Consider the following 24,293-nt stretch of genomic DNA (forward strand, 5'->3'; position numbering starts at 1 on the left):
AAATTAATAGACATTGGCCTTGGATACGCACGAGCTTTCGGTGTATTTATTTATCTCTTACTGGTGGAATCTGCGGTTTTATATGATAATCACAAAAATAAATAAGAATAAAAACCCAGGCAAATTTCATGGAAAAGCCGCTAAAGAGTTTTGGTTCTTGGAAAGAAAAATCTCTAGTTTTACGTATCCTCTGGTCTCTCTAGACGGTTTAGACGCTGAAAGTGGACACCAGATACAGCTGTATTCTGTGTGCTGAGGTCATCTGGTGCAAACCCTAATACCCAGAAACCAGAACCGAACAGAACAACCAAAGTCCCGTCTTTAGAAGCCATGCTTATAAAATGTATATATATGTACATACATATATATAACGCATAATACAGTTGTTCTTGGCATTGGGGTGTGTATGTCTGTCTGTCTGTCTGTCTGTCTGTCGGTGTGGGTGTACGAGTGTGTGTCAACGAATTATGTCCCCCAGATGTCAGTGGAATACAAGCGAGAAACATGACAGTTCCGCCCCCCACGAGGAACAGCAACAGCAACAGCAACAGCCAAAGCAAACGACAAGGACAACCGACAGTTTGTGATGCACTGGGAACAACTATCCGTTCCATAAGTATTCATGCATTTATCCAACATGTCCCTGTCCTCGCCTTTCGTCTCTTCCTCCAGAGCATGGCGAACCGCATGTGTGAGAGTGTCGTTTTCTTTTCTTGTATAAATCTCTGCTTTGGGGCTGCAGCTCCTCTCTCTCTCTTTCTCTCTGGGAAGGGGTTGTAGAGAGGAGCGGAAAGTGTGCTCCATTTGTCAAGAGCAGAGGGAGGGACGTGGCGCTGGACGTGGCAGACAAAAGGCCAGAGGAATATAAGAAAAGAGGCTCCTGTGGCTGTGGCTGCGGCTGGGGCTGCGACTGCTGCTGTGTGGACTCTGATTTTGATTCGGATTCGGATTCAGGCACATCAGCAGCTTTATTATTATGCAAATACAAAACCAAAAATATGAATTATGTTAATGCCATGTGTACACACAAACACAGACACACCCACACACCCATGCAGTGGGGATACAATGTCCAGAGTGCAGCAGTCAAAGTGCATTCAAATAGGGTGGGGCATTCCCAGAGAGATCTCTCACTATAATCGAAAGCCACACCGAAAGAGAATGGCAAAAGAAATATTCCACCACACAAACATACATACATATGTACATATGTATACATATGAGTGAACGCACTTTGCCGTCGGCTTTCGTGCAAAGCCGACGACAAGTGCTCTCAGCTCTAAGCTGCCGTTCTTCTGCTCTGCTCTCCCGCATGTCACTTCAGCCACTCTCGCTCTCACTCGCACACTTGAAAATCGTTGGCTTGTGCGAAGGCTTTGTACACCCCACCCTTTGAGGAGAGTCTTGGTTCTGGCTGAGTCTCTCCGGAGATCGTATGCTTTCGAGCGGCTTTCGAGGAACCTATGGATCTCCAACGGTATCGAAAGCTTCGCCGTCCAAAGTGCGTCTTCGCTGCATCGTTGTTGCTATTGTTGCTTTGAGGAGCTTATGTGACAAAATGAGCTTAGTTTTGAGCCGCCCTCCTACCATTCTCATGGCTTATTCTCTAGTTCAATCAAAATAATTTGCTACATTTCCATTTCGATTACATTAATTACACAATTAAAGTAATAAGCCTTTTGTTTGGCAGCCAAGGAATAATCCTTTTATCTGGCATGCATCCAGCCCCCTTTGATGGCCATTGTTTTGTGTCTCTTCGATTCAACAAAATCTCCTCAATCATAGCGATGCAGCAGCAGCAGGAGCAGCAGAAGCAGCAGTGCAGAAATTGCTTCCCCTGAGGGATGGTGGTGGTACGAGTAGGCATCCTTGCAAATGCAATCCATCTTTGATGATAAAAGCAAGCAGAAAGAGGCAAAATGTAATAATTTAAGCATATCCAAATGCAATCGCATGCACACACTCCATCTCCATCGCTATCTCCATCTCCTTCACCCTCTCCCTCTCTCTCCCTCTCTGTCTGTCTCTGTCGCTGACTACAAAATGGCATCCGAGAAGGCATCGCAGTATAAGGCGATAAGTGCACCAGGCGCCGTAGCTGCAGCATAGGAAACAATACTTTTATGTCCTGGCATAGATCTAAGGCTACCCAGAAGCGTAATAAATTGTTTTTCCATAAAAATTCTGAGAAAATGCCTGACAGGTGGTGGGCAGGGGGGCAGGGAGAGAGAGAGCCAGAGCCAGAGAAATGCATATAAAAATTGTTCACCTTTGGCACGATTGCATATTTATCATTTCAAGCTGCCAGAAGGCGCACGAGGACATTGAGGATGGTATAGGGTTAAACTTGGGCTTGACTATTATCAGGATGTGTGTACACACACACACACACACATACTCGCACACAGTCCGACACATACGCATGGATGTCAACACTTTGAACCGCTCTCTGGGCCCTGCGCTGCACTTCAGAGCAAACCAATTGCCAATGCATTCAACAGAGTCCCATCAAGTGAGTGCAGCACACACATCCACATATGTATAGTTGTGTACACCTTGGATATCTATGACCAAATCAATGCCATCCATAATACGCTGCGCTTGCTGTTACCATTTCACTCATCGCCTCTCAATCCTCCCATGTGCCATTCGTTTTATTTTCATGCGCTTATGAAGGGAGCATACTAGAACTGTGCGAAAGGCTGTGGGTTCTACCATCATAATATTCCACTTATATCATTGGAATTACAGAATAATACACCGCAAACTATTTGAATACCCTTGATTGTGTAGAACCGAAGATATCCCTTGGATATTTCATACAGAAAAGACCATTAGCATCAAAGGCCACTCGTGAATTCCTTTGGCTTTTAATGCAGGGTATTCTCTGGTTGTTGTTCCTTCTCCTAAGACCAGAAAGGAGTCGCTCCCAGTCCCCCGCCGTTGCCATGACGAAGGACAAAGGCATGCTTGATAAAACAATTGCAATTTGGTTGCACAACCATTCAACAGTGCAACATCGCACGCCCTGGCCCCTGGCCCCCGGCCCCCGGCCCACGGCCCCAACCTACTTTGGCACATTTAATAGTTTATTATGTGATATTATTATTATTTTGCCATACTTACGTGTGCACTCGTAAGTACACATATACACTCGTAATATAATGCATTTATTTGGACACGTATATCCAATCGATGTGTGTGCGGGATGTGTGCTGGCAAAAGGGGTTTTTGTTTTCACAATTCACAATTCGTTGACCATTTGCTCCGCCCTTAATTGTAATTATGATGATTTAACAATGACAATAGACAATGTCCATTACTTGCCACCAGATCCTTTGACTGCCGACCGAAACATTCGAGCATTACGAGACCAATTTGCATTCAGATCTGAGGGCTCTTCTCATCCTGGTCCTCGTCCTTTTCCCCTTCTGGGGCTTAAATATTTGTTGCCCTGGCCCAGGCATCGTAATTATGTTGGTCAGTGGAAAGTCGGTTTCGGGTATCCAGACGAGTGATTTCAATTTACGGAATTTTATGTGCATTACCATAAGCAATGCACTGGTCTGGAGTGGAGTGGAGTGGAGTGGAGTGCAGAGCCCCCGTTCAGGGATTTGTGTAAAGTTATCGGTTGAAGTAATCATTGTTTGGGGCAGTCTGCGGTACCATTGTCGAATGAGCTCAATGGATGTTTGAGCTCGATTTCGGCATAAAGCAAGTAGAGACCTTCCGGGAATCTCCATTAAATTTCCTATAACCTGTTGAACTCTGGCCGATTCTGGCTCTGGATGTGCCAACTATGGCACGTACACTCCGACTCTCGTGTGCTCCTCGACGCGTCCATTGCAATGGCTTCTAATATGCGTTCAATGCCGACACAATTTGGCAATACAATGTGCTACTATCCAATTGGATGGGTGAAAGCAAAAGCATCGTCCATCGGCCGTCGGGCATCGGGCATCGGGCATCGAAGACCAATTCGAAACGAAATACCTTTTCCGCTGGCAGTACGCTCGTTCGTACGTAATGTTTTTGATGCTTTTCCGCATGCAATTTTCCGGGCATCTAAGCAAACGGCAACAAATTTCCGCCGTCCGCTGCTGCTGCTGCTGCTGCTGCATCCTCCCCTCTCTGCTCCATCAAAACCCCAATATCCCCTTGTGAAATTTTCATTTTGCAATACGAAATTGATTTGGTCAGCAGTTTGTTGCATTTCCAATGAAAATTTATATATATTTGTAGACCAAATCCCCCCCGCCACCACCACTAGATGCTGGGATAAAGGGAAATTGGGCAAGTTTCGGTTCTCGTTGCGGCTTATCTCTGGCCATGGGTTTAATTACAATACTGTACAGTACGTTTCAGCTGTAAATGCCTTCGAATTTATTTCAAATATAAATCTGTAGAATTCTTCAATCAAATCGAAGAACTTACCATACTATTCAGGTGGCTCTAGCTGATTTGCTCGAAGGTTTGAAATTAAATGGAAGTAAGTATAATAGAGAAATCAGCTAGAATTCACACAGAAATGTATTCAAAAGTCTTTTTAGATACAGCCCATTAGTAAAATAAATATAAAACTCTTTAAAATCTTTGAATTATCTAAACACGGTTGAAAGTAATCGAATTATACAAACAAAAAATCTATATTCCTCTATTCTTCGTCCGATATTTTACTCATATAGGCGCGAGCAAGCAAAGCGAGTGAGCCGAGGGTTGGCGCACAAGCGTAGCGATTGCTCCGGCGGTTTCGTGTGCATTTCTTTCTACGTTTCGAGCTCGAGTCCGTTCCGGCCTGTCCTACACATTTGAAACGCACCTTATGCGTTTCAATGTAAATATCAAAGGATGGCATCGCACACAGGAAGTGTGCTGTGGGGAGTGTTCAGGTCAAGATGGCAATTATTTACAATTTCAAAATTGGTTCCAAAGGTCTGTCCGAAACAATCGAAGAAACTTTTCATTGATTGAGTGGCATAATAAAATCACGACAGGGTGAAAGGATTATATTATATTACATATAAATATATAAATATATTACTTGGAAAAAGCTGAAAATGTCTTGAGCCTTGAGCCAGAATGTTGACATTACTGAAATATTTTTCTTGAGGCCCCGACGGTTGGAAGGCCTTCAGGAAAATGGCATAAAATTGCTTCCAAAGCACGCTTAGCCACCCATCGAGAAAATGCCAATAATTTATTGCATTTTCCCTGTTCTCTTTTGTTGTTTTGCATAAATATTTGCAGCGTGCTTAAGATGCAAGCGATGGTGGATGGGCTTTAAATGGGCTGCGAGGAATCTCAGAATCCCAGTACCTGTAATGGCTCTAAAATCAATTTTAAAAAAATCTCCATTGCCTGCCTGTTTTATTGTTTGATGAATTTAAGGCCCTGCCTATCATAAAAACAGATTTTTAGATAAATTTGAAAACATATTCATGTGTTTCGCTTTGGTTTTATTTTGCCAACGCATTTGATTTTCGCAGCATGTGTCTGGCATTTCCCCCATATTTTTCGAGGGCCCCCAATGCCCGTCCCAGTTGTGTGCTGCAACACACAAATGGATATGCCCCAGTATCGTATCGTATCGATCATATAAACAATTTCCAGGTTGCGCTTTAAGGGCCCTTTCAGTGCAATAGTTTTGTTTTGGGTTAAGCCCAATCCATACCTGTCGATGGCCCCCTTATCAATAAACAAATCTGCGCCCTCTTTTCCATAGATATAGCTGCAGTAAAGCCCTAAATAGCTCTAGACAGGGCTCTAATAGAAATATTTCTTATAAAAAACAAATTCCAAGTATTTTATACATTCCCTACAAAAATTCGATTGTTTTTGTTTTTTCAGTTTTATTATAAATAAAATATGCGTGAAATTCACTGTAGCTTCACTGTACTTGTGGGCTCCAGAAGGTGGAGTATCGGCCTGCCGAAAACCCTGGGGGCACCTGCACTAGTTTGCATTTTACCTTGCCATTAGATAAACAACAACAAAAAATTGTATAGAAATTGTTGTTGTTTGGTTTTGCCCAGGTTAGTCGTAAGGGCCGGTTTTTGTTGGTTGCATTGTTTTTGCTTATTCTATTGCATAAAATGGCATAAAATCCAAAGCGCTTGAATATTTCTTGCTGCCCTGCTCTGTTCTGCTCTGCTGTGCTCTGTGGGACTCTCCGAGTATTTTGGCCGTGTTGTTCTGCGAGAATTTGTTGCTTTCGGCAGTTGGTCACTTTTTTGTGTGTGCTAAAACCCCTCAGTGCCAGCAGGGGCAGGGACTGGCAGGGAGTGGCAGGGACTGGCTGGCTGGCTCTCCTAGTATTTGCTTGGGGTTTTAATTTTGCTGGTCATACGAAAAGTTTTTTGCCAATTTGTTGCATTTTGTTGACAATCCATGTGACATGGGTGTAGCCTCCATCTGTCGACAGGGTCATTCCCTGCAGTTGTTGACTTTGAGTAGCTGCAAAAGTTCGTTCGGGGGGTTTTTTTTTTTTAGTTAACAGAAGTTTGTTAAACAGTAGGGCGGGGCGGGGTGGGGTGGGGCCTTGCGGTGCGGTGCGGGGCGTAGGTGGATCTGTTGAGTTGGGGGCGTGTCCATGTCAGCAGCAAATTGGGCTAGGGTTTAGACCTTTCGGAGAACGGGGGCTGTTGTTTCTGCTGACTAATTTTGGTTAGTTTTTGACTTAAGGAAATTCTTGTGAGCCGTTTCAGGCTTAAAGATTCAAATTAGTTTTTAAGAAGCCCATCTTACCGCTTTGCAAGCCACCTCTAATTAATCACTAATCTGGCGCACTCAGCCCGAGGGCATACCGTAAAGATTATGCAAACATCGGGGCATCGGCAGTGAGGCATGAAGGAAACTACCTACGTCACATCCATTCATTGACTAATGCCCGAACACCGCCCGAGGCGGGGAGATTCTCTGATTTGTGGGAATGACTTATGGACCACATTGGGTGGGTGCCGGGGCGGGGGCGCCGTTGGGGGAGGGGATATCCTTTTTAAAGCCACCTTAATCATGGAGTGTAACTTTTGCCCTGACACAGATGTAGAGCAAAATGGTGAATGAAGGAGATGGGAAGACCTGGGGGGGCGGGGGGGGAGAAGCAGGGGGCTTGTTGGGGCATTACGCGAGCCTTTTTGCTTTTTGTTTGTAATGAAAATTGACATGTCCTTCGTCGAATTGTTGCACAGTCGTCGACTCGACTCGACTCGCGCCGTTCTGCTCCATCCCTCCCCTCCCATCCGCTCCCCCTCGCTGGGATCTTCTCGGATCCCCTCATCTTTTGTAGTTGGCTTTTGTCTGGGGGCCGCAGCTTTGTCTTGTGCTTTTCATTTGCCGTGGGCCAGGCACAAAAGGCGTGTGGGCAGGAGCGCCTACCCCACATAGGGTATCCTTCGATGCGTTACCGTCACCCTCCTGGAAGCCCCCCAAGAAGCCCTGCTTCGCGCTCTCCTTTATGTAGGCGCCTTTGTGACGAAGATGTATCGGATTGTTGCGAGCCCAAAAGCCGAGGGCATGCGAGCGAGCGAGCGTCCTTCGTCCTTCGTCCTCAACTTGTTGATGAATTAAAAATCAGGCAAACAGTCGGCTCGTCCAGGGTGGGTCTTGGCGGGGGGGTTGGCTCTGAGGGCTGTTCAGGTAACAGGGATTACCGGGGGCTTTAATGGATTATCCAAGTAATTTCAGGATGAATCTGAATCGTTTGCAGGGTTTCAGGAAGCTTCAGGAAGAGGCTCTGCGGCTACTATTCCATAAAGAATTCGATACAGAATTTCAACGTCATAATTTTTGTTTCCAGAGTTACTGGCTCCCTCGATTTGCTCCCTCGCGACCACCCAAACATTTGTTTTATTTAATCTATTTCATTTTACAGGCATGATTCATTTTTCTCTTCTTCCTGGGGATTCCATTGAGTCCTGTTCAAAAGAGAACTTTCCTCAAGATGACCTCCAAATGTGGAGTATCAGATCTTCACTGGCATTTACTGGACTGGGGGGGGGACTGGGTGTAATGCAGATCCATCATTATCCATTACTCTGTCCTATCATTTCCAGTCGCTTCGCTTAATTTCTGCAAATTCCTTGAAAACGTTCAACAATTTTCAACAATTTTCACCTAATGAACGGCAGCACTGGCGGTGGCTCATTAACCCATGCCTGGATTCCAGCCTGGAGTCCTTTCGTCCTTTCTGCACCGAAAACTATTATCTCCGTGTTCCGAAACTTATCTATTTGTCGTATCTCTGTCTCTCTCTGTGTCCCTCTGGGTCAGTGCTGGGGACAGTTTTCTTAATTGCTTGGCCGCGTAATTAATTTAATTTTGAAAAACTTAAAACTGGCTGCAGCCTCCTCCTCCTCCTCCTCCTCCTCGCCCTGGTATCTGTCTCCTGCCTTTTGCATAATTAAAACAAAGCGTCGTCGTCCTGCCTGGCTTCTAATGAACTTTATTAGAGAAAAGCGAGAGAAAAAAAAAATCACGAAAAGAAACGCTTAAATAAAGTTGAGAAAAAAAAAATTAATATGCCAATTTTTGCTACGTTTTTTTCTCTTCTGCGATTGTTGTTGTCGTTGTTGTTGGGTTGGTCAGGAAAAAAGAAAAGTTTTATTACACGCTTCAGTTAACAAAGTCTGCTATTGATTTCCTCTCTGGACGTATAGGTGAAAGACGCTTAGAAGAAAGAGCAAAAGAGAGAGAAAAGGTTTTTAATAAAAATTAATTGAAAAGGAAATGCTGGAAAAACGAACAACGGGTGCCAGCGGTGGGGAGGGGGGAGGGGAATCGTCTACAAAGTTTGATTTTGGGTCGATGATGATGCTGACTGATGACGGGGTCAAAGGCCCGGCCCGCCTGCACGAGAAGCTCTTGTATTGATTAATTGGCACTATATGAGCCATCCAGGCATATGAGAATTTCCATTCTGGCATACTGAAAAACTTTCAATATATTTTGACAAAAATCTCAGAGAAAAATTATATGAAAATCTGTTTATATTGTCATAGCGGAAATTTTGTCGGTATTTTCAGAAGTAGATTTCGAACAAAAATTTTCGAAAGACCTTCCAAAATGCGTTCGTTTGGTAGAGGCCGCGGCTGTGGCCATTCGCACAATGTTCCTTCATTCGGCAACACATTTAATCAAAAGCCATAGAAAATAAGTGCTGCCAGAACCGAGGGAATCCGCTTCTGAGATCCCGCCAGTTTTTCCAGACGTGCTCCTTTGATGTAGTCCCATCCCGGCTCTGCAGATGCTGCTCGATAATTTCGCTCGGGGCCAGAAGCAGAGGCAGAAGCACCATCTCATTATGTTTTTGCGGTTCTGTAGATCAAAAAGACTTTCGGAATAGGATTTCGAGGGCAGTGCGACTCTTACCTGGACCACAGCTACCACAGACCACCATCACCAGTCCTCTATCGTCTCTCTGGAGCGGCTGGAGCTCGGTAGCTCGGTACAAATCGTAACAGTAGTCCATCGAAATAAATTCAATAACTAACACATTTTTTGTAATATTTTATTGTAATCTGGTGTCGCGAGGGATCAGGGGGCCCTAGTATCCAATAAATATTTTGTGTTGTTGGTTTGCCCTTATACCATGCGTAAGCTCGTCCTCCTCGTTGATCTTAGTGCTAAGTGAAGTCCGCATTGCCGGACAATAGGTCCGCCCCTTAACAAGCCATCTATTAGCTGATTCCTGACGAAGTTTGCAGGAGCTGACTTCCTGGTGTGCTCGCTGGGTATTTATTTCTTGGGGAAAGAAAGCACCACTGAAGCCAGGGCTAAGCTTGATAGATACTATGGAAGCTCTGTTCCATCCATTTCAGTGGCTTGATGAATTTCGATGCTAAACTTTCTGGAGGCGCAGCTCAGGTCTGAGACTTATTCCACGCCGTTCCAGATCGTATCGGATCTCTTGGGACCTTGTTCTGGGAGGACTTAACCTATATCTGAAGGGTTATTCCTCTAACCTTGCACATTAAACCATCAAGACCTATATTAAAGGAGAAATCTTGCAGTGAGAGCCACTGAAAAGGCTCGGCAGCTTCCAACACTTATCCCTTATGATCACATACTAAAATGCGCAAAAAACCAGCGTAAATCCTTGGATATAGTAGTAAGAGAGATTTGCATTGAGATAATTAAGCGACGAGTCTCTTGTGTGACGTGCTCCTTTGATGTAGTCCCTGCAGCAGTCCCCGCGCTTATCCCGTAAGTGGCTCTGTGCGGGATGATTGCAGCTGTTGTTCGATAAGTCCGCTCGGGGCCAAACTGATGATTATGTTTCCATTCCACCTGTTTTCCGTTATCCGTTTTCCATTTGTCAATCCTTGTCAAATCCTTTGCCACCAAAAGCAGCAGCAGAAGCAGCAGCATCGTTCTCATCAGATTGCAGACATCTCACGCGGGCTCCTCGTCTCGTCTCCTCTCCAGCGTCTCGCTTTTATCAAAAATTAATATTACAAACTACTCAGACATTGCTACAAAGTCTCACCTACCTTCCTCGTCTCCTTTCGATCTGCGCTTTCTGTCTGCGCTTTATGAAAAAGCCCTACTACAAAGGGCATAAGGATTTTCTGTCGCCTTTCGCATACGATTCTGAAAGGAAATCAAGAATATAAGAGCAGAGGAGGCTGCTGCGAATGGGGATAGGGATGGTTGTCATTTAGTCAAATAGGTGGGGTGGTGTGGGGGAGACAATGCAGTCTCGCTGCTGGGCTTTCATTAAGCCAGAGAGGGAGGACTATGGGTGCCTTGTCAAGTCAGCATAATGAAGCGATAAGCCGCTGACATATTGCCAAGTGCAACCTCAATCCATACATACATATGCTCGTATCCCCCCGCCCCCCACTTTATCCCCCCCGTACCACTCTTGGCATAGCAATTACCAGACAAACAACAATAACAGTTTGCCATGCAAAAATCAACGTCAAAAGTTCAACTGTTTGCAAATAATTTGCAAAAATCGTTTGAACTTTGAGCTTCCCTTTTGCTATGTGGATGGTTCGGTTCATCTGCAGCTGCATTGTTTGACACACATACATTAATAATATGCACACACACACACACACACACACACACAGAGGCAGGCAGGCAGGCAGCAGCGGCAGCAGCAGAGGTCTTATCGGCAGCTCAAAATACCGTTCGCGCTTTGCCTTCTTGTCGGAGGACGCTACGCTACGCTAAGCATTTTGCCTATGCCATATTTCACAAAACCAGACAGACGGAGGGACCGGGGGGACAGGGGGACCGGGGTACAGACTGATCTGAAGGTACATAGTACATATACAATGCGCATACGTATGTGTGTGTGTGCAGAACCGAAGCATAAAGCAATGTCGGGCTGGGGATGGAAGGGAACCATCCGCCAGGATTGGAGGATTGGAGCCTAGCTGCTGGGAGCAAAAAGAAAAAAAAACCGTTTGATTGCTTGATTGAAACCGAAATGGAGATACACTTTTCATCCTTCAATATTTCATTTCTTATGCTTTTCTATACAAGCTTTGGCTCTAAACTGATTGAATTTCTTGCAAGATGTGGATATTTTCCAAAAATTTCAACATATCCCCCATATCATACCTGTACGTACTTGGCAGTGTATGGAAAAAAGCAGAAAATCTACCAGTTTTAACCTCGATGCGAGGCGACATGACTCATCTTGGCATTTTTGCATCAAAATTTTTGCATTGCACTCTCGAGAGCGGGTCAGGGACTGGTGCTGGAGCTGGAGCTGGGGCTGGAGCTGGGGCTGGGGCTGGTGCTGCTGTCTATCCGGCGCCCAACGGCAGCCTTTGCCTTCCTCCAGCTTGCAGCTCCAGCTGCTGCTGTAGCTTGTTTATGGCATTGGCATGTACGACAGTTGCATTCAATCAATATGCAGGCAAACGCGTTCAGAAAGAGATCCGCATCCAGCAGCCATCAGAATCTGTTGAAGTCAGAGTCAAACTCAGGTCGAAGCCGGAGCCGGAGTCGGAGTCAGAGCCTCAGAGTTGTATGCTTCGGTGGCAAAGGGGGGTAAGAGGCTGAACCCCGGCCGGATTGGCACTCGCATTCGCATTCGCATTCGTATTCGTATTCGCATTTCGAATGCAGCTTCCTCTGGATTCTTTTGTTCCGGAATTTATCAATATGCATTCTGTTCGCCTTGCGATTTTGCTTACAGCTTTATGCGTTCTACTTGTGCGACACCTTCGTGCTGCTCCGTTATTTTATTAATATCTTCGCTGGCATTTCTCATACATATGTATGTCCTTTACACAACCAATAGGCGCTGGGGAACGGGTGGGGTGGGGTGGTGGGGGCGTGTCATTCGTGTGGAAGTAACAGGAACGAAAGGAACGAATCTGTTGCTTGAAAGTGCTTTTTTGCATACGATTAGGGGGTATCCCACCGTCCGAATGTCGTGCACTGTTTGTTTCATTTTTTTCTTCTTTTTTTTTTTCTTTTAAGTTTCCTCCTCTTTGGTGTCGTGTGAGGCGTGTCCGGGCCTAATGTTTGCCCAGTGCCACACACTTCTAATGTCTCTCTCTTTCGCTCTTTCGCTCTTTGGCTCTTTCTGTGTTTGTCCCCTCTGGCCACTTGAAATTGTGTCTCGCATTATTCGCTCGCCCCACGATGGGGGGGCGTCAAAGAATGTCGAGCATAGAAACACTCCAAATGCCATGCCACTCAAGGTCAAGGTGAATCAGCACTCGAACAAGAGCTCAACTCTCAATTGAGACACATCAGAATGAGGAAAGGTTTGCGGCTAAATAAATTGTGACAATATTTGAGTGGCAGCTCGAATAAATTTCCAGGGAATTCGGGAATTTAATTGGACTTGGGAACCACCTGCGGGCCAAAAACCAAGCGTAAACCAGACAAACGCAATAAAAACGGAAAAATGGAATTATTTGTGAGACACTTAATTCGGAGAAATTCCATTTAAAAGCAAACAAACAACAACATTTACCTTAAGCACTCCCAAATACATATATACTCGTATCCGGAGATTATAATTACAATTTGTACGTGTATGTTTATTTATTTATTTGTTTTTAGGCACTGCCACCCCCCATATAACAGATAAACAAGTCAATAAAATGGTAGCCCTTAAACTTTAAAAAATACAAAAAAAATAGACAATTTCTGGAAGACTCCCCTTCGGGGTTGTGTGTGTTAATGTTACACAAATTTACTACGAATTAATGCGATAATACACGGATGGGTGTGGAAGCTCTTTCTCCCCTTCATTAATTATGTGTTTAACTTCTCCACTTACCCGCCGCACAGCACCACCCTATCATAGTCGGCCATCACCCTTTTTTATCATCCGTGGGCCCCTCTCTGTTTAGCCTTTTCAATGCCCCTCTCTGCTCTGGGGTTTTTCTTTTATTTGGATGCGTTAAAAGCTTTTTAAGCTGCTTTTATCAGGTCTTTGATGGTGACCCACCTCATCTCTCGGGTTTCCACATCCTGTATAACTCTTTTGTTTACTTAGGCATCCGCAATCCGACCCCGTCGCACCACCACCACCCGTCGCACATGTCATTACAAACAAATGCCACATCCTGGGGCACCCATTTGAGGTCTATAAATAAGCACCAACAATGGTGGGGAGGGGGGGTGGGGGGCCTAGTCTAACAGATTCTCCATGCACCTACCCCCTACCCCCCAGAAAGCGTTAGCGTAAAAGATTAAATTCGTTACACGAGCCAAAAAAAACCCCCAAGAAAACACATGGAAAATGGGTAAACATGATGTACCACGCCCACGTCCACGCCCCCTACGGAGGCGGTGTCGCCCTTGGGCTTTCTTTCTTTCCTTTTTTTTTTTTTTTTTTTTTTTTTTTGCGACCGAAGAAAGTTTGGCCTCCTCGTCATATTTTCCCTCTCATTGTTTTCCCGCGTCAATTTCCTATTTGTATTTGTGACAATTTCTTTTCGCTTTGCGCCGTTTCCTCGGCTTTATTGCTTTTCTTTTACTTTCTATTACACTTGATTCTTTTTCTTTTTCTTTCTGTTGCTGTTTCTGTTTCGTTCACTTATTGTTTTTTGGTTTTCCTTTTTTTTTTGCCATTTTCAATGAGCTTTTGTTTGACTTTCCGACTTCGTTCCTCGACTTGTAGTTTTGTTTCTCTTTTCTTTTTATTGTATTCTCGTATATAAATAAATATATAAATAGGTGTGTGTGTGTGTATTTTCGGAAACAAAAGGTAAAACTTTTTGATGCTGCGAATTTTCCCTGCGAATCTTTTGGTTTTTGTTTTTTTTTTTTTCTTTTTTTTTTTTTGGTTGAATTTTGGCTGAGACTTTGATTGGCATTAAAAGTGTTATATGAGCTACGCATAAGTTTTAATAGCCTGTTGGGGCCTGTTGGGGCCTGTCCTGTCGCCACATGAACATAATGCCCCAGTTGTGTATTGCTCTGGCTTTTCTCTGTCTCGATTTGCCATTTGCCATTTCCATTTCCATTTGGTTTGCTTCTTTTTCTTGTTCTTGTAATTGCTCTGAATCCCTCTCAGTGACAAAGTTTCATTTTGATGCCTTGGACTTTAGTGTTGGCCATAAAATACTTAGTCTTTTTGCTCTCTAGATGTACATGGAGGACAGGGCATGAAGGATAGTTGGGGGAAAACGCTTGTTTTTACACTCTTTCCCTCATGTTTATTGTTATGCCATCACCATCAAGCATCCACATCCGGAGAGCATCATCATCATCATCATAATCATCATCAGTGGAATCGTCATTGTCCCTAGTTTTCCGCAGCACTTGTCCCTTTCATTGCCGTATTCAATCAGAGCTCAAATAGCTGGGATTAGTAAGAGAATTCTGCTTCCGCACTTTGTCTACGGTTTCATGACCTTTTAATTGCCCCGAAATCGCTGGTTTTGATGGGGATTTTCAGTTAACGCAGGAAGCAGACGACTGGAAAGGTGGTCCAAGGTGATAAAAAGCCAACGTTTCCGGAAAGTAGGGGAAAATTAAATTATATTAATTGATGAATCCCAGATGAAGATGTGGTGGAATAAATCGTATTTAAATGAATAATTAAGTAAGTGGATGGGATGAATTCTCACTATTAAATGACAGACTTAATCACAGAATATGGCAAGAAGAAACCACTGTAATTTCTCAATAAAACGGAGGAAACACTCTAGGAAATGGCATCATATGGAATGCCAATTTAAAGACAAAATTTCATTCACACTTACGCACAAATACCTATGTAGGTGTTGTACTGGCCAGGACTGGCGAAAGAGAAAGTGGGCGATGTTATACAACTACATGCAGCGAGGTACTTGCAACGCCTTGGTGGTCACCCTAATGTACTAGCCAGACGTCTAGTTGCCCCGCCAAGGAAAAGAAGACTCAAAAGGTGTCATCCACGGGATCTCCCTACTAGATCCCTCCTAAAAAAAAGGACCAAATACAACAACTGGAGATTTGCAAAAGTGACAGCTTCCTAAACAATAAAAAAAAAAAACTAACTTCTCAACTGCCATTCCCTTCACATACAATCCCCAATAAAAATAATAGCAAATTCCCACACAAAAACTCAAATAATAATGATTCAATACAATATCAACCGCATAGTCGGTGTTTGTGCCACCGTCTTGCTGCTGATCTTCATATTTCTCAACCAAACGCCCGACACGCCACAAATAATCGAATCGGAGACGACGTATGAGCCACCGACAAACTTCTTCAGATCACCTAAAACAAGCAGCGCATCGAAACCACCAAACCAACCGAAAAAACCACAAAGTCGGGCCGAAAAGTTCTTCGTATTTAGTCCAAAGTGCAAGATACCCTATGTCGATCCATTCAATACCGAACTAGTGCACGTGATGTCCAAAGTTCCACTCAAGGTCTGTTCAGTGGATCAGGACCTCTTCAGCGTTCTCTATGACCGCAAAGAGAGGCACTACACACTGCGCGTGAACCAAGATTTCGTGAAGACGAAATATGCAGACAGTAGCGATTTGCATTGTGTCTATCGGGAGGTAATTCCTGGAAGTAACGATTCATTTGCCATGTGAGTAGTGCCCCAGCATTCCACTGCTGCCACTTTACCCAGACGATCTCTTTCCCAGGACCAACAGTCCTGAAGTCTTCGAAGAATACTTCGATGTGCCACGTCACTTTCTTGGCGTGGTGGTTCAGTGCAATGAAATGAAGAACCTCTCGCGGGTGGTGCAGGTGGATGCGTTCTCCTTCGCACAGTACCCGGAGGACCGCAACGAGACGAGCGATGACTGGCGCGGCGCCCACTATCCCAGTGTCTTCCTCTTTGGCATCGACAGCATGTCCCGGATGAACTACCGTCGGACCATGCCTCTCACCTCGAAGTTCACCAGTCAGCAGGGCTGGTATGAGATGGAGGGGTACAACAAAGTGGGAGACAACACCCTGCAAAATCTACTGGCCGTCCTGACGGGTCGCAGCTCAAAAGAGTGGGCAAAGAACTGTAACTTAAACAATCCGAACTGCTTTGTGTATTTGTGGGATTACTTTCGCAATGCCGGCTACCTGACTGCATATGTGGAGGACCTTCCGTCGGAATCGACATTCAACTATTTGAAGTCGGGCTTTACACGGAAGCCGGTCGACTTCTATCTTCGTCCATTCCTGCTGATCCTCGAAAATGTGGTCAAAACGTTCGACTGGCTTGGCCAGAAATACTGTCTTGGGCGGAGGACAAGTCTTGATTACGTCTTTGATTATGTCAAGCAGCTGATCCAGCGCTTTGTGAGGGAATCACCGAAGCCCTTGTTTGGTCTCTTTTGGACGAGGAGTTTCACCCACGACCACCCCAGAGGGGCCCACACTCTGGATGGGATCTTCGTCAAATACTTTGAACAGTTCGAGGAGTACGGATTATTCGACGAGGCCATTGTGGTACTGTTCAGTGACCACGGGTCAAGGTCTGGGAAGTTGGCGGAACACCTTTCAGGCTTTCTGGAGGAGCGCCTGCCCATGCTGCATATTTATCTGCCGTCCTGGTATCGTCGTCGCTATCCAGAAGTGGCACGCGCTCTTCAGCTCAACAAGAATCGTCTTACCTCCGGCTATGATCTCCATGTGAGCATCAGATCCATTTTGGAGCAGATTCGTCCACAGCTTAAATACCCGAACTATGCTTGTAAAGATTGCCGATCAATCTTTGAAGAGCTTCCCAGCAACAGAGATTGCAACGATGCCAACATTCCATATCAATGGTGCGCATGCGAGACCTTTGTGCCAGTGTCCATCTCTGACTTCAACAAGAAACTGGCCGAAACGATTATTCATCGAATGAACGATCATTTGGCTCAGCTGAAACTGGATACCGACTGCCAACGAATGTACCTCCGTAAACTGCTGAGCGCCAAGCGCCAGCGCCGCTCTGATGGCGTAAGAATGGGTATATATCAATTGGAGTTCATTACCTCACCGAATGGCGGGAAATTTCGATCTATTGTCCAAATCGACAAAAGCGCGAAGTATGTAGATATTGAATTGGAGGGGATCACTCGATTGAACTACCGCAATGAATCCTATTGCGTGGAAGACGCTCTGGCCAAGAAAATGTGTGCTTGCCGCGATAAGAAACTGATCGGTTCCTTATTCGACAACAAAATTACGGCAGGAGAATGAATATGATAAGTCGAATGACTATTTATCAATGTTTTCAGCGACAGGCTTCATCGTTGTGGATAAATATCTTTACCATTTTTGAGCATTTCAGTTTCCAAAAGGGAAAGAATAAACCACAGTAAAAATTCCGAAAGTAAAACATTAATAAACCAGCGGGAACATTGTGAGTCGCACATAGTCGTCTGCGACTGTACATTTATACTCAGTCAGCTCGGCGTCACTCCGCTAGAGCGCGCACACTGCACGATGAAGAGTGTGTGAAAGAGAGAGAATGAGTAACACAGCAATTTCATTTGTTCCTCCACGATATAATAATGATCCGATCTGATCCAGATTCAGGAACCTGCTAGATATGGTCCTTCTCTACGACTCTGCTTTTTTGGTTGTCGCAAAAGTGAGGATGCCACAGGAGGGCGGCGGGTATCAATAGAGTAGCCTCAAGGTGTCCTTACACTCAAGAGTTGTCCCCAGGCATGGCACCGTCGGTTTAACTCGTTAGGGAGCACTTTACAACTGCTACTGCGACTCCTGTCTCCTCCTTTCGGTCCTCTAGTCCCTTTTCCGCTTTTTTTCCTAGTGCTTCATCCTCCTAATGCTAGTCGATCGACACTGCCGTCGGTGAATGAAGTAATAAGGTGACGTCGTCACCACAGCTGCTCTCTTTCGAGGACCATCCGTTTGTCAGTATGCATGCGAACGTGCAGAGAGTTCCCTCAGCGCACGATGTCACGTTATTTCTAAATTAACCTTAGGCCAGCCCAGTTGTTTCCATCCTCTCCCGGGAGCGATATCTCCTTCTCTCTTCTGTTTCATTGTAGGTCCGTGCTGTCCTCGTCGCGACTACAATCGCTGGCACCGACGTCGCTGAGTGCAGAAAGCCAGAGAGTCCCTTGTGATCCCTCATACTGGAATATTCTGTATATTCTGGAGCCGAAGGCACACTATTTCCTGAAGGCCCCAGGTCTAGGGTACTTCCCAGACACTACTACTCGAATGTCATCCACTTGGCGGCCTAGAGTAGCATGCGTTCGACTATCTGAAGCCCGCGGAATACTCTTTCCAACAATTTCTGAGGGCACTGAAGGTAGAGACAGCGGTTACCCGCTTGCCAGGGCCGGTATGGGGCATGCAGCGATATGTGAAGGAGCAATCCACTTGGGGTATGTACTGGAGTAATCACGACAAACCCCATTCATGATCAAAATCAACTTTAACTCTTAAACATCTCTCAGAAAAAAAGTGTGCTTCGACTAATCCTGCAAATACTTAAATAAATATAAAAAATTCAAACACAAACTCGAGCACAACCTCCAATCATGATCCGACGCAATATAAATCGATTAGTCATGGTTTGTGCCATCGTCCTGATGCTGATCTTCATGTTTCGCAATTACAATGGCGAGCCTCAGTCCGCCTCGGACACGCCACAAATAATCGAATCGGAGACGACATATGTGCCACCAACAACCCTCTCCAGTCCACCGAAAACAAGCAGCGCATCGAAGCCACCAAGCCAACCGAAAAACCCACAAAGTGGGGCCGAAAAGTTCTTCGTATTTAGTCCAAGGTGCAAGATACCCTATGTCGATCCATTCAATACCGAACTAGAGGACGTGATGTCCGAAGTTCCACTCAAGGTCTGTTCAATGGATCAGGACCTTTTCAGCGTTCTCTATGACCGCAAAGAGAGGCACTACACACTGCGCGTGAACCAAGATTTCGTGAAGACGAAATATGCAGACAGTAGCGATTTGCATTGTGTCTATCGGGAGGTAATTCCTGGAAGTAACGATTCATTTGCCATGTGAGTAGTGCCCCAGCATTCCACTGCTGCCACTTTACCCAGACGATCTCATTCCCAGGACCAACAGTCCTGAAGTCTTCGAAGAATACTTCGATGTGCCACGTCACTTTCTTGGCGTGGTGGTTCAGTGCAATGAAATGAAGAACCTCTCGCGGGTGGTGCAGGTGGATGCGTTCTCCTTCGCACAGTACCCGGAGGACCGCAACGAGACGAGCGATGACTGGCGCGGCGCCCACTATCCCAGTGTCTTCCTCTTTGGCATCGACAGCATGTCCCGGATGAACTACCGTCGGACCATGCCTCTCACCTCGAAGTTCACCAGTCAGCAGGGCTGGTATGAGATGGAGGGGTACAACAAAGTGGGAGACAACACCCTGCCCAATCTACTGGCCGTCCTGACGGGTCGCAGCACAAAAGAGTGGTCAAGGAACTGTAACTTAAAGCATCCTGGCTGCTTTGACTTCGTCACGTACTTGTGGGACCACTTTCACAATGCCGGCTACCTGACTGCCTATGCGGAAGACCTTCCCGCCATATCGACATTCAACTATTTGAAGTCGGGCTTTATGCGGAAGCCGGTCGACTTCTACCTTCGTCCATTCCTGCTGATCCTCGACCATGTGCTCAAAACCGTCGACTGGCTTGGCCAGAATTACTGTGTGGGGCGGAGGACAAGCTTCAGCTACGTCTTTGATTATGCCAAGCAGCTGATCCAGCGCTTTGTGAAGGAAACGTCGAAGCCCCTGTTCGGTCTCTTCTGGACGAGCAGCTGCACCCATGACCATCCCAGAGGGGGCGAACTTCTGGATGGGATCTTCGTCCAATACTTGGAACAGTTCAAGGAGTACGGATTATTCGACAAGGCCATTGTGGTACTTTTCAGTGACCACGGGTCCAGGTATGGGGAGTTGGCGGAAGTCTCTTCAGGCTTTCTGGAGGAGCGCCTGCCCATGCTGCATATTTATCTGCCGCCCTACTACCGTCGTCGCTATCCAGAGGTGGCACGCGCTCTTCAGCTCAACAAGAATCGTCTTACCTCCGGCTATGATCTCCATATGGGCATCAGATCCATTTTGAAGCCGATTCGTCCTGGTCTTGAATTTGTATCGACCATGGAGTGCTATGGTTGCCAATCAATCTTTGAAACGGTTCCCCTCGACAGGGGCTGTGACGAAGCCAACATCCCCTACCACTGGTGCGCGTGCGATACCTTTGTCCCAGTGTCCAGCTCTGGTTTCACCAAGAAGTTGGCCGGCATGATCGTCTATCGAATGAACAAGTATTTGGCTCAGCTGAATCTGGATACCGACTGTCAGCGACTGTACCTTCGCAAGCTAGTGAGCTCCAAGCGCCAGCTGCACTTTGATGGCGTTGGAGTCGAGGTCAGTCCCTCCGACGGCATGGAGACATTTCAGTTGCAGTTCATCACCTCGCCGAATGGCGGCAAATTTCGGTCTGTTATCAACAGTGATCCCACCGGGACGTACGTGGATATTGAACTGGAGGGGATCAGTCGCTTGAACTCCTACCGCAATGAGTCCCAATGTGTGGAAGACGTGCTGGCCAAGAAAATATGTGTGTGCCGCAAAAAGACAAGCCACGGTTCCTTAATCGTTGATGAAAATTCCAAAGTACGGAAAGTGAAGTACTCATGGATAGCGGATCAAGAGGACGAATATGATGATTCGAATGATGATGTTGTCGGTAAAATTCGAGTATATCATTAAAAATCTCTACAATTTGCGGTATTTCAGTTACCAAATACATTTAAACCGAATGAAACACTTGCACACACGGTAGGCAAGGGTAACCAGGCGGATTGGATGGATATATAACAGAAAAGGCGAAAGAAGAAGTGACTTCCAAAAGTAATTTCTCAATAAAATCCAAGAAGACTAATTCCAAAGTCCATGCATAACTCAAAAACTAATGAAAGAACCCATTAAAATATGCACAATACAAACAAATAAATAAAAAAGAAGCAAACTTCCCATATGACTTTCCACTTTACGCCCCATACACAACTTTCTACCAGGGAGATCCCAGATTGGGTTGTAACAGGTACAATCTATGGTTATCTGGAGTTTCAATTACATTCTGACCCCAGCCCTGTCAGGGCCAACTATCCTTCGGAACAAGGAAAACTTAAACGAACAACAGCTCCGTATTAAGCAAACAATTTGCTTCTCTTGGCCTTTTGCCCTTTGTTTTTCGACCAAGCTACGGCAGCATTTTATATGCACCAGTATACCCTAACCCACGCCAAGACTATGACGAAGGGCGAGTAGGGATGAGTCTTGGATCTCAGCTGTTTAGCTTTACAGTCGGGGATGGACAGTATATGGTCTTGGGACCGTCTTCGGCTCGACAAAGATTGTGTTTATTGTTGTTGGACTCTGGGACCGACTGGGTTTATCTTAATCAAGGTGGCGCTCCGTTTTCCTTCCATCAGTGTTTCAGTATTTCGTTTGATCATTCCTTTAGCTGGAGTCGAACAGCAAACAACATTACTAGTTGACATAGACATAGCATAGCAGAACCCCAAATAAAATGGAAATTTTCGGTCAGAAAGTAAGAAAACTAGCAAGAAAAATGAAACGTGACTCGCAACAGTCGCGGCTGCACATTCACGAACACGAGCGCACATACAGCAGCAGCAACACCAGCCGCACCATGGCGGGACTCGAGGACGACTCGGAGATCCTCCTGCGCCCGGAGGGCGTCGAGGCGGACGTGGAGAACGCCCGCAAGGCCGTCGAGCGCAAGCTGATTTACCTGTCGGAGTCGAACCGCGTGGCAGCACCATCGCGGGCGGTTCGTCGCCAGGCACTGGAGGGCCGCAGCGGCAGCGGCGGCAAAGGACGCGGCGACGGGAAGCACACCAAGAAGCATCTGTCGCAGGAGGCGGCAGGCAGTGGCGGCGGCGACAAGATCCGTAGCCGCGGCAGTCACAACGGTAAGTGGCCCAATAGGAACTGTGGCACTGTGTTTATGTTCCCCCTCGCCCGAAGCAGTCCTCGATTCGGCCCGGCGCAACGGGCTGTCCATCAGCGATGATCAGGAGGACAGCGAGATGGAGTCACTGTCCCGCCGCTTGCAGGATGTGGTGCTGGAGGCCGAGCAGGCGGAGCGCCGCATGAGCGGCGTCTATGGGCGCCAGCAGATGAGCCCGAAGGCCAGTGGTGGCTTCACGTGCGGCGTGTGCGGGGCGAAATTCCAGATCAAGTCGCTGCTCGGCGCCCACCGTCGCACCCACGACGAGGACTTTTCCGTGCGCTTCCGCTCCCACCGTCCCCGTGGCAGCAACACGACCCTGACCGGCGGCCACCTGTGCAAGTACTGCGACCGCAAGTTCGACCTCGAGCGCACGCTGCACATCCACCAGCTGTGCCACTGCAAGAAGATATCGCCCCAGCTGCGCCGCAAGCTGCCCTACACGGAGCTGTTGCACGAGAAGAAGGCGCCGCTGCACGATCAGCGGCTGTAGATCGATCGCCTCCCTATGAGGGTGTGCCATGCTTCGGCTTGCTCCTGGCCGGCATTCTTTTGGTTTTTCCTTGTTTTGAAATTTAACCACACGGCAGAACCCTACAGCAGACGCAAATCTCACTTTGAATATTTCATGAGTGAAGTTTCCATTTCATTGTTTCCATAAAATTGCCCCTCTCTCTCTGTCTCTCTCTCTCTCTCTCTCTGTGAAAGGAAGAGGCATCTTGAAATTGTTTTCGCTGCTGTTTTTGTTATCCTTAAAGAACGCTTTTCCAATGCAATTTGCAGCACTTTAAACTTGTCCTCTGGACCATCCATCGCCTCCGTTGCCCCCGACGCCCCCGTCGTCTCCTTCGCTCCTTTGTGCTACTTTTATTGTGTGTTTTGCCAGTGCAAACACGTACGTACGCCGGGGAAGAGAGCTCTCGAACGCAGTGCAGTCGGCGAGACACATGGCTGGCGAAAGTTTTCCATCTCCCCCTCCCGTCCCGTCCCCTTCCGACCCGTCGGCGTGCTTTATGTTTCTTCTTCTGGTTGTTTTCCCTTTATTATATGATTGCCATAAGTTTTTCTGTAGCATGGCGCTCCCATTGCTTTGTGACGATTTGTAAACACAATGGTTTGGAATTTAATGATGATTTGTTGGGTTCTCGAATTTAAGGAATTAATAAGATATAAGATATAAGAGAGAGTGGTCCTCTCTCTCTTTCTCGCTCTCTCTCTCTCTGTCCCTTTATGAGTACCATTGAAGTTCTTCTGAATTTTTTTTGGGAATCGGCAGCACTTCCATCTGGTCCCAAAAATTGCAATCAAACTCCCCACACACCCACCACACCCACTGAGGAAGCACTCTTGGACACACACATTTAGAGCTGGAAAACGCATTTCCTATAGACACATCCTTCCCATTAAGTGGAGTCCCTGTGAGTCGAGTCGAGTCGAGTCGAGTCGAGGCGCCTTCGTTAGCTTTGACCGCAACAGGCAACAAATCAACTTAATTGTGTGTGTGGAAACGTCAGAGGCCAAACCATGCGACACTTCCTCAGAAAGGAGAGGAAAGGCGAGTTTTTGGCCCAAAAATTTGCATAGAACCAGAAGGATGCAAAATTGCTGATGTCGATGTCGAGGAGGTGCAGACTGTAGCTGCAGCTGTATCTGTAGCTATTTTCCATCATTTAAAGGCAAACTCAAATGGCAATATGTCTGATGCTGATGCTGATGCTGATGCTGCTGCTGCTCCTTCCTGTACAAATAAACATCCGCTCCATGGGCATTTAATTAGTGTCACTTCTCCTTGGGGCTTCTTCAGCTTCGGCTTCAGCTTCAGCTTCCGATTGCCTTAGTTGCTGGGGGTGACTAACAGAAAAAGAGTGCTGAGGGAGGGGTGGGCAGG

The 24,293-nt window shown here is 46.2% G+C and overlaps 3 protein-coding genes across 3 annotated transcripts; all 3 read left to right on the forward strand.

Moving 5' to 3' along the window:
• Positions 1–15,460: 15,460 nt before the first annotated feature.
• On the forward strand, positions 15,461–17,735 carry LOC108151615. The gene is made up of 2 exons (XM_017280312.2): positions 15,461–16,006; positions 16,065–17,735. The coding sequence occupies exons 1-2, from the start codon at positions 15,537–15,539 to the stop codon at positions 17,605–17,607; spliced, it is 2,013 nt and encodes a 670-aa protein (XP_017135801.1). The 5' UTR covers positions 15,461–15,536; the 3' UTR covers positions 17,608–17,735.
• Positions 17,736–18,855: 1,120 nt separating this feature from the next.
• Positions 18,856–21,397, forward strand: LOC108151613. The gene is made up of 3 exons (XM_017280310.2): positions 18,856–19,411; positions 19,470–21,111; positions 21,166–21,397. Exons 1-3 carry the CDS (start codon positions 18,924–18,926, stop codon positions 21,244–21,246), a joined length of 2,211 nt encoding a protein of 736 aa, XP_017135799.2. The 5' UTR covers positions 18,856–18,923; the 3' UTR covers positions 21,247–21,397.
• A 480-nt stretch (positions 21,398–21,877) lies between these two features.
• LOC108151619 lies at positions 21,878–23,135 on the forward strand. Its single transcript, XM_017280318.2, has 2 exons — positions 21,878–22,367; positions 22,426–23,135. Exons 1-2 carry the CDS (start codon positions 21,962–21,964, stop codon positions 22,896–22,898), a joined length of 879 nt encoding a protein of 292 aa, XP_017135807.1. The 5' UTR covers positions 21,878–21,961; the 3' UTR covers positions 22,899–23,135.
• Positions 23,136–24,293: the final 1,158 nt, after the last annotated feature.

This window comes from Drosophila miranda, chromosome XR, assembly GCF_003369915.1.
Source record: "Drosophila miranda strain MSH22 chromosome XR, D.miranda_PacBio2.1, whole genome shotgun sequence".
Taxonomy (NCBI): domain Eukaryota; kingdom Metazoa; phylum Arthropoda; class Insecta; order Diptera; family Drosophilidae; genus Drosophila; species Drosophila miranda.

Excerpts from the sequence above, each read along its gene's own strand:
- LOC108151615 (XM_017280312.2), top strand. The coding sequence starts at position 15,537 with ATGATTCAATACAATATCAACCGCATAGTCGGTGTTTGTGCCACCGTC. Across the intron at positions 16,007-16,064 it reads AGTAACGATTCATTTGCCAT|GACCAACAGTCCTGAAGTCT; the intron begins GTGAGTAGTGCC and ends TCTCTTTCCCAG.
- LOC108151613 (XM_017280310.2), top strand. The coding sequence starts at position 18,924 with ATGATCCGACGCAATATAAATCGATTAGTCATGGTTTGTGCCATCGTC. Across the intron at positions 19,412-19,469 it reads AGTAACGATTCATTTGCCAT|GACCAACAGTCCTGAAGTCT; the intron begins GTGAGTAGTGCC and ends TCTCATTCCCAG. Across the intron at positions 21,112-21,165 it reads ATGATTCGAATGATGATGTT|TTACCAAATACATTTAAACC; the intron begins GTCGGTAAAATT and ends GCGGTATTTCAG.
- LOC108151619 (XM_017280318.2), top strand. The coding sequence starts at position 21,962 with ATGGAAATTTTCGGTCAGAAAGTAAGAAAACTAGCAAGAAAAATGAAA. Across the intron at positions 22,368-22,425 it reads TAGCCGCGGCAGTCACAACG|TCCTCGATTCGGCCCGGCGC; the intron begins GTAAGTGGCCCA and ends CGCCCGAAGCAG.